The sequence below is a fragment of the Bufo gargarizans genome, chromosome 2, assembly GCF_014858855.1.
Source record: "Bufo gargarizans isolate SCDJY-AF-19 chromosome 2, ASM1485885v1, whole genome shotgun sequence".
Taxonomy (NCBI): Eukaryota; Metazoa; Chordata; class Amphibia; order Anura; family Bufonidae; genus Bufo; species Bufo gargarizans.
This window is the reverse complement of record NC_058081.1, coordinates 677,205,036-677,217,435: the sequence shown is the minus strand read 5'-3', so window position 1 is coordinate 677,217,435 and position 12,400 is coordinate 677,205,036. Positions and strand designations below refer to the sequence as shown.

The following is a 12,400-nucleotide window of genomic DNA, read 5'->3' as shown; positions in this document are numbered from 1 at the left end:
TTATTATTATTTTATTTTTATTTTTTAAATTTATTTATTTATTTTTGGACGCATTCTCCACCAATAAGCAGATAACAACAGGGTGCTTCAGTTGGGACCCCTGACTATCAACTATAGTATGCTGGGGAACCTGGCAGCAAAAATTTAAAGAGGTTGTCTGGGATTTTTAATATTGAACGCTCTAAGAATAGCTCATAAATACCGTATCTGATCGAAAGGGGTCAGTCTCCCAGCCCCCCCACCGATCATCTGTTTGAAGAGGCCAGAAGTCAGGCCCCCTCCTTGGCCAGTGATAGCACGTTTATCAGTCTTATGGCCAAAGCACATCTCGGTCCCATTCAAGTAAAAGGGCCTGGACTGCAATACCAGGTACAGCCACTATACAGTATACAGTGCTGTGCTTGGTATGCTATGAGGAGGGCGCAGCACTCACGAGCTCTGCAGCCTCCTCAAGCAACTGATCGGCGGGGGTACTGGGAGTCTGACCCCCCCACCAATCGGATATTAGTGACCTGTCCTCAGAATAGGTAATCAATAATAAACAGTAAGACACGTTTAAATTCGGTTTTTGGTGTGGTGAATTGTTGGAGACCCAAAACTGGAGTGTTCTACGATAAGGAGAGTAAAGGTCTATATACAGTTCTTGCATCGGGGTCCTCAGGACTCTGGATGCATTACAGCTTAGTTAAGCAGTCCTCAAGGATGTAACTACATGACTGCTTTAGGACCCAATAATGTTACGCTGTTCATGGAGCTTCCTACATGGGGCCAGTTCTGTTTCTGGAAAAGATGAGGGATTGAATGCTGTAGTGAAAGAAGACCACCGTGGGTCCAGGTGAAGGAGAGTAGCGGCAGTTGATAATGGTATGAAAAGCAACAAATGTAGAGAGGTAAGTCTCATACACATGACTTATTATGGATCTGTGTCAGTTCCAGTGCTACAGGTAATGTTATTCTGTAGAAGTTCACTTTTTTGCTTGCAGTACTCCCGCAGATGAATCAGATCTTTTATTTACTGTATTGTTTATTTACAGCACTCGTATAGTTGTAGCTGCAACTTGAATATGTTTTTTTTTTAATGTCTTGTTTAGAAACATTCTGCGACTTTCCACACTAAGGCTTTTGCGACATTTCATCAGATCAATGCCTTTGAGGATCAGGGCTGCATTGTTCTAGACCTTTGTTGCATGGATGATGGAGGAACTCTGGACCTTTTCAATCTGCCGAATCTGCGCAAATCTGGGGAGGAATTGAATGAGGTAAAACTAGAGTAAATTGACACTTGGTGCAGTCTAACCATACAGGATACTATGGCGAGAAGTAGGGCTGCAGCTAACGATTATTTGAATAATCGATTAGTTGTCGATAATTTCATCGATTAATGGGGGGGGGAGCCAAAATGACAAAAAAAAAAGGGGTTTATATGATTTTACTTGAAAAATGATGTTCTATTGGCTATATTAAAACAAATTTAGGAGTTACATAATTATAAAAATTTTGCATTACAATGTAAAAAAGACAACTTGTCCACATGGTCAGGTCTGAGGCTAGCTATCTTACACGTTAGTTGCCTGTAGCAGAGAAGAGGCGTTCCGATGGTGTGGATGTACTTGGGATAGACAAGTATGATTTTGCAAGTTTAACTTTTATGGGGGATCTGTGGATGACACACTGTTATGGGGGATCTGTGGATGACACACTTTTATGGGGGATCTGTGGATGGCACTGCTATGGGGAGGGGGATCTGTGCACTGCTATGGGAGGGGGATCTGTGGATGACACTGCTATGGGGGGGGGGGGGAATCTGTGGATTACACTATAAACCATCTTATGCTATATGTGTCATCCACAGATCTCCCCCATAACAGTGTCTCCCGAGTCCCAATACACTGGCCCCGCCGCTCACAGCAATATCTAAAGAGTATTCCTTAACCGTTACCCTGCAGTAACTTTTACTTAAACTTGAAATCAGCGCTATGAATTGATCTTTAATACCTTACAAAATCCAATACAATGAAGCTCCGGTAACGGGCAGAGCGGGCGGCGGCCTAACGTCACTCACTCACGTGACGCTCCTGCCCCGCCCACTTTATGGAGCAGGCGCGTCACGTGAGTAAGTGACATTACGCCGCCGCCCGCTCTGCCTGTTACTGGAGCTTCATTGTAAGGTAAAATAAAGACGTGCTGATTTAAAGTAAACCTCCCGCCCACATAGCAACAAATCGGCGATTATTCGATAACTGGATTCACCGACAATGAATCCTGTTATCGAATATTATCGATTAAAGTCGATTAATCTTGCAGCCCTAGCGAGAAGGCAGTTAATGTTTTTTGTGGTCATATTCAGAGCTGTGGCGTTTTATTCCTGGAGTCAGTCAGTAGAAATGTACCAACTCCAGCTTCAAAATAGATATATTAACCCCTTTCCTATAAACCTAAATTCCCTGTAATGGTTAGTGATTTCTGAGCCACTGTGTCAACCAGACGCTAGTGCGGTGTACCAAGGAAGGCAAAACCATAATCAGGGGCAGGCTGAGTTCAGGGCAGATGAGGATCGGGCAAATCAGTAAAACGAGTCTCAGGTCAGGGCAAGCAGCAATGGCTCAATACTGTAATCAGGTCGGAAGGGACAGCAGAAGATCCGAGTCGAGTCAGGAAACGGGTAGAGATCAGTACTTAGGCAGACAAACAGAACATGTTTGCAAGGAACTAGCAAGCTAGACAACCTGCTGCTCGGGCATCTCCTAAAGAAATGCGCCATAACTTGGTGCATTGGTCTTACAGTGTGCTGGCCTCTTAAGAGGCGGGAAGCGCGTGTGTCCTACAGGATAGAGGAAGAGGCCTGGCAGCGGCCTCCAGCAGGGGACACAAAACTCCCGGAACAGTAGTGGGGATGGACCTCCGCCATGACATGCCCTTAGTACATTTCCATATTAACAAACCCCTTTCGTAATGTGCATAATTTTATAATATTATGCAGTTGTAGGGTTATATAATTATCTGTATCCCATGTCTCTAATCCAGGAAGTGTCCTTTCAATCAAATGTTCATCTTGCGGATACTGTTCCTTACATGTCCGAATCTACAAAGTTCAGCTGTATGCTTTACTTGCCTGAGCAATGATTTCCCTGCCTGGTGCTTGCTCGGACATGTTTTCCTGTCCCTGAGCTGTACTTCTCTTATTGCAAATGCTCATCTGTGTCCAGGGACTTCTTTTTGCTCCAGTGACTTAAATGGAGCCCATAGAAAGCAATATATAAAGTTGTAACCGGTTCACAGGACCTTAGTAGAAAAAAAACCCAGCTACAGGAAGAACAATAGGGGAATCTTTCCTAATTTCCTGTCCCACTGCACATATATATATACCAAGTCCTCATCCAATGTCTTCAGCATCAGGTGATTCATAGCAAGAGGCAATATAATTCATTGCTGTGTATCCTGCCATACATCTGCTAGGGATTCCCTCAAGAAAAGGAGTCCCAGCAATCTTTGAGTAGTTCTCACTAGGGCATATCGGTGGTGGGACTGCTACCGTCTCCCCTGCACCCTCTGGCAGAGCCACAATCCTGCTGTTTGGCTTCAATGTGAAAAAATCCTGTCTCTGTCTCCAGTGTTGTTGCCTCTTTTGGGTACAGCAAGACATTTAGATTTCTTGATGCAGTTTTGGAAGTTATAACCAGGATTGAATTTGAAAAGTCAGAAGTTGAATGTTACGTTAATACTTTTCTCTCCTATCACAATCCACTCCTCCACCAATGAGGGGCTGTCCCTGCTTCTGAAAACCCTTCCCCTGCCGCTTGACAAGGATAGACATCTCATCCGGCCCTGACAATCTTGAACATGGACCGCTGTTCCCAAGTAGCAGCGTAAGAGGCTCTGCCTCCAGAGTGGTGACTGTGCATGCGCCCCTACACTTCCATTTTGGGTGGTTGAAGTCAAGAGTGTGCAAAATTAGAGGAGTCAAAGTTGGTTTCACTTATGAACAACACAGCTCAGGTCATTCTTGGTAAAATGAGAAAGCGGAGTAGCATTTTATGTGAGAAAACTAGCTGCCTAGGTAGACCTCTAGCTGCCTAGGTAGCTAGCAATATCTTACAACACATATAGCATACAAAAAAGATCAATAAATAAAAGCATTCAATATCTACACAGTCACAGAAAAATGTCCCTGCAGGTTAGACAGTCCAGCTGAAAAGTAGAGGCACTAAATATTATTTATAGATTTATAGGTCTTTAACCTCTTCAGGAACGGGCTATTTTCCTCCTTCTTCTTTTTTTTTTTTTTTTTGTTGTTGTTGTTGTAAATCAGGCATCCTCAAACTGCGGCTCTCCAGCTGTTGCAAAACTACAACTCCCAGCATGCCCGAACAGCCTACAGGTATCAGCCTACAGCAGGGCATTGTGGGAGTTGTAGTTTTACAACAGCTGGAGGGCGGCAGTTTGAGGATGCCTGTTGTAAATACTCCATGTTTTTCAAACCAGCACCAGAGGGGGGACCTTTTTGTGGGATTATTCCTTCAAGTACACTTTAAATCCAGTTAATTAACTGCTACTGTACTACTACACTACTGACAAAAGATCCGCATGGTATCTGCCCTGTGTAAACACACCGAGAAGAGGGTCACAGAAAAAGTAACATATCATTAGGATGTACAATCCCTTTTTCGTTTTTTACGCCCTGCCTTCCCAAAGCCATACATTTTTATTTATTTTTGTATTTACCTAGCCATACGAGGGCTTGTTTTTTGCTAATTTGCCACAGTTATTTGGGTTTTGGTTTTTACACCATTTTCTATGTGGTAAAACAGACCTGTTGCGTTTATTCACTGGGTCAGTATGCTTACAGCTAGGCTTGAGCAAATCGATCTTCGGATCATAGATCTGAAGTCCATTCATTCAAAATCTTTGTTGTGAATGCTGTTTATGAACAGCATTAAAATATATTGGCTCCGCGGAGCCAAACTTAGTCTCGCCCAAAGTTGCATGAGACTTCGGTGAAATACTACTGTATTCATTTCTATGTATTTAAAAAACTGTTTAAAATTGGAATCCGAAGTGGCCTTTGGTACTGCCTGGTACCAAAGCCAATTTCGAATTCCTATTTTAAAATAGTATGTGCGTTTTCTCACACAGCAATACCTATGATGTTTATTTTTTAAATTGTTTTATGTATTTTAATGTTGGTGAAAGGGCGATTGTTGTGTGGTTTTTTTTTTTTTTTTTTTTTTTTTTTTTTACACTTTTTAATAGTTCTCATAGGGAACCTGAACATGCAATCATTAGATTACTTCTCTCATAGACCCCAACACTTGGAGTCTATGAGAATTTCACTGTGTTCCTATGGAGCCCTGCCACAGTCTTTACAGGAACACAGCTGCGGCAGCCTCAGATCATTCAGGAGGTCCGAGGCTGCCACACACACTATCAAGCTTCTCCCAATCTCTGCTTACTCCTGGTTTTTAAGCTTCCAGAATTTATAGTCAAATGTGACATCTGAGGGGTTAGGTTTATGCAATCTACGTTACCGTCAGTCACATACATTAGCCCCTAGTCTCTGCTGTTTAAAACAGCAGGCACCCGGCGGCTATGGCACCCACTCGCAAGCACAGCAGACACCATATTTAAATACCCGAACTCCGGCATAAGTTTATCGGGAAGTTGTGTATCTCAATTTACGAGAGCTGAAGGAACAATTAATGTGATTATTTACTCTCTGGAAGGGGCACCGCTATCATCGAGCATCAGAATCCCTGTACGGACTCTACATGTGAGCTGAACTAACTTTTTTTATAAACTGCCCACAGAATAGGCAGACAGTGTTTGACAGGTGGGAATCTGAACCCCTGGGATCCTTGCCGTTCATCAGAATGAAGGGACCCAGCACTCATATGAGGTAATGGACTCAGCCGCAATAAAAGGCACATCGGTCTATGCGGACAGCCACTATTTAGGTCCCACGCAAGGTAGACTGGAATCAGCACTACTGTACCAGGTTGGCCCAATAGCACAGCTATCATACCTATGTATCCCGCGATAGTGTGCTCTTGCAGCAATCACCATACACTGAGATCCTTTTTCGACTTGGGTAAAAAACACATGGCTGGAAGCAGAGAATTGTGGGAACATACAAGGCAAAGGACATTTTGCGCTATCCTCGCATCAACCTGGTCCCTTTTTTTGGATGCAGGCTTAAATATTCCAATAGCCTTTTAGACATCATGTGCATAATGTCCTCATGATTGCAAAACAATGGAGGACATTTATTAGGACCATACGTCACCGCATAAAAAGGAGGCCAGGATGAGGCATGAAGCGTTCCAGTTATGTTGTGATTTTATATATATATATATTATTTTTTTTAAAATAAAAGATGACTTGTTAGGTAGTTAGTGTTTTGGACGTAACATTTTTCTGTCTTGTAGTTTCGCAAACAGGTAGCAAAGTCTTACCCACGTAGATTTGTCCTCCCTCTGGACAGCGGCATTAAGGATGTGGCCACCCAGCCTTTAAGCTACTCAAGTGCTACCGCCGCTATGAAAGGCGATGGGAAGGTAGGTAACTCCTTCAATATGCTTTACTAATATAAAATGTACTTTCTGTTGAGGTTTGTTTTGTAACATTTTAAATGATGGATATTAGAAGATACTAAAACAATAAAATAAAGTAAATTTTTTCATTTTTTTTCCATTGCATCCAAACAAATATGGATAAACACGAATATTTATCTAGGCTCTATTAACATTAGCATTGTGGGTTCCAGTCATAAAAAAAACATAGCATTCTGCTGTGATGGATACCACCGGCACCTGACAGACCCCATTTGGAATTTGCATGCAGCGCTATTTACCATGTCAAATTTGACAGAATCTGCAGTGGAGCCTCTGACGCAGATGTGAACAAAGACTAAATTTGGTGGGAAGAAAAAGTGGGGAAGTTGTTCAATAGTCACCAGTCAGTCTCTGAAAAATGAGTGCTGGGACCTGACTGGTGTCAGCTCCTTCATGTTCATGTTTTTCCCATTATCTATGGCATCGTAAATGAAATGAACAGAACTGCTTCCATGGAAAATCATTTGATACGTGTTTGATGTAAACAGGGAAAGAGCCTTCTCCCTCTCTCCTGAATCCAGTGTCGTTTTTGGCGCTGAGAAGGGAATACATTGAGATGTAACTTGGTGAATGCTGTTAGTTCTTTACTTATTGATGGGTTCTGATTGCCTGATGGAAGTTATTGTGCTTTCTTTTAGATATGGTGCACATACGAAAACCTCTATGACCACACTCTGGGCTCCAGTGGATTTGAATTCCCCCAGATTAATTATGCAAAATATAACGCCAAAAAATACAGATTCTTCTACGGCTGTGGCTTCCAGGACATTATAGGGGATTCTTTAGTTAAAATAGATGTGGAGACAAAGCAAGCAAAGGTAAAAAAGAGATGAATGTGCAGCACCACATGGACAGCCATTTATTTTGCAATCTGAAGATACAAGCCCTGTAAGCACTGTATTGAAATGGGTGAAATCCGCACCACATAGTCAGTAAAATAACATACCGTAGCTTTATATTAATTATTATTATATCTGTCATGTTTGCCTTATTTGTGCCAGACGTTACTGGGGTGCATCTTTCCTTAGCCTATTTCCATCTCCTTTTAATATCCTATGTAGGTGGTTTCCTGCACCTACACAGACCAGACAACACTGAAGAAAACCACACCACTAATCATTAATAATACATACAACCTTTATTAGTTATTTCATTAACATCATTGCATTAAAAATGCTCAAGAAGGTTTATCATGATATTATATGGACCACAAACGTAACAGCCATGGCGGGTCACCAAACACCGAGGACTGCAATACCTGAGCAGTATATAGTTATGCAAATCACACAACATTAAGGGCTCATGCACACGGCCGTTGCCCGGCCGTGGCCGTATTGCATATTCAGCATCACTTGAATGGGTCCGCAATCTGGGAGATGCAGTGTGGAACGGAAGCCTGGATCGGAAGCACTACGGAGTGCTTCCGTGGTGTCTCTGTACCTCTGCGCCGCAAAAAAATAGAACATGTTCTATTTTTTTACGGTGCGGACGACTCAGACCCATTCAAGTTGAATGGGTTTGACCCGTCCTGGCCGCCGCACGAATGTTGCCCGTGCATTGGGGACCGCAAATTGCGGTCCCCAATGCACGAAGCGGCCGCACAACGGCCATGTGCATGAGCCCTAAAAAGTCGCATGCGACTAACATGGGTTGTGATGCGATAGGATCACACGGTAAGGTACATCCGTCCCTATAATGCCATAACATTGATGTGTCCATAGACATTGCTACACATTAATTCCACATTCATGAGCTGCAAAAGAATAGGAACAGAAGGATTCTTTGTATTCTGTTCCTATTCTTTTGCAGCTCATAAATGTGGAATTATTGTGTAGCAATGTCTATGGACACATCAATGTTATGGCATTATAGGGACTGATGTACCTTACCGTGTGATCTTATCGGCATCACAAGCCATGTTAGTCGCATGTGACTTCTTAATGTTGTGTGATTTGCATAACTGTATACTCCTTAGGTATTGCAGTCCTCAGTTTTTGGTGACCCGCCATGGCTGTTACGTTTGTGATCCATATATTATCATGATAAAACCTTCTTGAGTATTTTTAATGCAATGATGTTAATGGTCCATTCACACGTCCGCAAAATGGGTCCGCATCCGTTCCGCAATTTTGCGGAACGGGTGCAGACCAATTTATTTTCAATGGGTCCGGAATGTGCTGTCCGCATCCGCATTTGTGGATCCTTGCTTCCATTTCCGCCCAAAAAATAGAATATGTCCTATTCTTGTCCGCAATTGCGGACAAGATTAGGCATTTTCTATTATAGTGCCGGCGATGTGCGGTCCGCAAATTGCGGAATGCACATTGCCAGTGTCTGTGTTTTGCAGATCCGCAGGACACTTACGGACGTGTGAATGGACCCTAAAGGTTGTATGTATTTATTAATGATTAGTGGTGTGGTTTTCTTCAGTGTTAGGATTTACTGCCACACACTGGGTTTATATCTATTTGTATATCGGTTTGATTATTGGTGTACTAACATGCACAGACCAGCTACATAGCAACTCCCAGTGATCACAAGGATAATGTTTTCACCATCACTTTTACGCTGTATTATTAACTTTTTTTTTTTCTCTTCTATTGAATGTTGTAGATATGGAAGGAGGATGGGTATTTCCCTTCAGAGCCGATATTTGTGCCTCATCCAAATTTTGTTGGGGAGGATGATGGCGTCATCCTTTCAGCTGTTATTACACCAGATCAGGTATGAGACTGATATTCTCTGACATTAACCCCATAAAAAAGTTCATTATAGGGCTCAATTTGACCAAATGTAAAGCCAGTACTGTGTCTAGACTGCAAGGTGTGAACGATCTAATAGTTTTAGCACTGCTTTCTATTGGCCTACTGATGGTATGTAGTCACAAATGGACAGTCCCTTTTTAAAAGGCAAGGTTCATTGGTGATCATCTGTAGTACTACACAATACCTCTACTGATGAATGACTGACCATGTAATTCTTGGCCATGCCAAGTCCTCCAAAGCTGGACACGCTGTTCCAGGCACTCTAGCTGCTTGATGACATTCATATTTCTTTCTCCACACTTCATTACATTTTTGCTTTCCACTCTCTCTCTCCACCCTGGTCTTACCCCAGGCTTGGAGAGAAGAAAGTTGCCTGTTGGGTAATACTCTTGCCATGGTGGCCGTATAACACCTGAGGAGTCTCATACACTGGATTTATTAATTAGACTAGGATCCGTGCTTGAAACACCTTGGGCTGTATACAGAGGGGAATTAGCTGTAATCTTTGTCATTTATCATTATCGCTTTTTCGCATTTACATTTTCTTTTTACTCTGGCCAGTGTAGAAATAAAAATGTCCTCTTGGTTCCAGGATACTGTTAAATGTACAAGATCCTTTAGCTGTTAATGACTCTTGTGTGGGTTGCATGTCAATTAAGGCTGTCTCATTCTGACTAGGATATGGAGCGGTGGCCATACACATTAGACAGAAGTAGGTTAAAGATTGAACAACCTTTAACTAATGCAGCCATTACAGTTCTTTGAAACTGGCCGTAGATGTTCAGTGAAACTGGGAGATGGGCAAACAATCTTTCTGGGACCAGTCTTTGACAAAAAGATTATTCTTGGGCCAAGGATGATCAGGAAAAAAAATTCTAATACAGCAGAATTTTTTTCAAACGTTATCTGTCATTGGCCAATTGCTGGTAGCATAGGAGCCGCAGTTCATGATCAGTTTTTATTAAAAAAAATAAAAGACAGAAAGTGTATGTGAAAGGTGTAATTCAGACTGATGCAAGAATTAAATGCACTCCTTAATTGTAATAATGTATAATACCAAAAAATGCCACAAAAAAAACACATACCCAGTCTCACAGTACCAGTCAGCTTGGTAAGAAAAATGTTTGTGTCTGGGTGCTGAGACCTCAACTGATCTGTACAACGAAGGGGTAGAAATGCTCTGCTGAGTGATGTGCCCCTTCTGCTCCTGTTGCCATATATGAACCCTTCATAGTGCCATGTACTGCCCATACCTAGCTAACCTTGCTTCTTCAAGATGAGGAGAAAACTGCTGACCACTGCCAAGGTGCACAGGGCTCAATAAGCATTTCTGCTGCTTCCTTCCATTGAGCCAGTTGGTTTGCAGCACCTGGATCCCCACCAATCAAAACTAGAAATGTCTGACACATACACTTTATATGCTTTAAAGGCGTCTCCTGAAACCTAAACATTAATGGATTGTCCTCAGGATAGACCATCAATGTTTGATGGGTGAGGTGATGACCCCTAGTACACCACCTTGTCGGTAAAGCTTTCTGTACTGTCTGCACGGCCTCCTCACGCTGTGCATGCGCTAGTGTCTCTTGCACTGTGGTTTTCAAAGGAGGGGGCTGATGGAGCGGGGTTACATGCGCCTCCATCAGTGGACATATTAAGATAGCGAGCGCTGTGCATAAGGCCTTAGTGACAATGGGGCAACACTTCTAATGAGGAGATCGGTGCTGAACTCATAATACATTTATAATGGTAAATTGCATTCATGGCTATTAGTTAAAATACTGTTCGTCTCAAGCAGCCCACCCCAATACCCTGTGCAGTTATGCTCATTTGCAGCCCAGGACACCTCTACGTTACCTCTCCTTTGTCCTTGTTTCATACTCTTTTGGTCAGTGTGGGTGGTCATATGTTCATGATGTTATAAGCTGGGGCGAGTAACTAAAATTCTATACCTTTTTTATTTTAGAATAAAAATATCTTCCTTCTAATTTTGGACGCCAAAGATTTTACCGAACTCGCCCGAGCTGAAGTGCCTGTACAGATTCCATATGGGTTTCATGGTGTCTTTGTGCCTCAAAGGACCTAGATATAGGATTAAGCAATATTGAAGAATGCCTTACACCGGACAATACTCTGATCACTGCAGTCATTAGTTCTAAATACTGTGAATAAATATAAGAAAATCAAGGGGTGCTATTGTAATCATACAGATTGTAATCCATGAGACCCAAAGATTGAGAGCTCCTCAGGACTAGGCTAATTTAATTTTTTGTGTGTGTTTTTTTTTTTACAGCATAATCAGCATTAAAAAAAAAAAAAAAAAAAAACACCTACAGATATTAGCTGTCGCTCTGTGAAAATTATGAAAAGCAGTATAAACATGGGTTTCTTGTGTTTTTTTTATTTTTTGTTTTGTTTTTCTCTAGTGGTGTTTACTTGCCATGTGGTTTTTTGGGTCCATGACATTTTTTCAAAATTGCAGCATGTTTTGACTGGCATTTTTCCTGGAGTTTTAATGCAATACATATTAATTGGTTTTTGAAAAATGGATCTGTCCTGTTGAGTTTTTATTTATTTTTTACTATGACTTTTTTTGAGTGATCTAAAGAGTAAGTGACATCAGAGGGAGTACATATTTTCCATTTCATCACCATGACGGCCACACAGGAGGTTGACCCATGACCTCTGTAGGGGCAGAAACAGAGAAGAGGTTAAATTGCCCCCTCCCATCTCCACTCCCCAGTGTTCCTGTCCCTACTGAGGCCAGGGGCGGAGAAGAGTCTCCCTGCACGTCAGGGAGATGAAGAGGAAGCTATGTTTTTTTTTTTTGTTTTTTGTTTTTTACTTTAGCTCCAGGAGGTCCAAGGATGGTCTCCTGGTCTTTCTTACCTTAGCTCCAGCGGGAGCTCCCCAGTCCGCCGGCGGCCGCGTGCTTCTGCTGGGCTGGGGGTATCAGGAGGACTCGTTCTGGTTCATCCGGAGCCTGCTCCCGGGCTGCATGGTTCCTCCTCTCCCCCAGTGGGGAGGGCA

At 42.4% G+C, this 12,400-nt stretch overlaps 1 protein-coding gene across 2 annotated transcripts in view; it reads left to right on the top strand.

Moving 5' to 3' along the window:
• BCO2 (beta-carotene oxygenase 2) overlaps positions 1 to 11,697 on the top strand; it is a 66,314-nt gene extending 54,617 nt beyond the window's left edge. For both annotated transcript variants that reach the window (XM_044282294.1, XM_044282295.1), the window contains exons 8-12: positions 1,092 to 1,259; positions 6,423 to 6,551; positions 7,247 to 7,426; positions 9,222 to 9,332; positions 11,337 to 11,697. In XM_044282294.1, the coding sequence (XP_044138229.1) occupies positions 1,092 to 1,259; positions 6,423 to 6,551; positions 7,247 to 7,426; positions 9,222 to 9,332; positions 11,337 to 11,456 (708 nt within the window). In that variant the 3' untranslated portion in view covers positions 11,457 to 11,697. The remainder of the gene's footprint in view (positions 1 to 1,091; positions 1,260 to 6,422; positions 6,552 to 7,246; positions 7,427 to 9,221; positions 9,333 to 11,336) is intronic.
• The last annotated feature ends 703 nt before the right edge of the window (positions 11,698 to 12,400 follow it).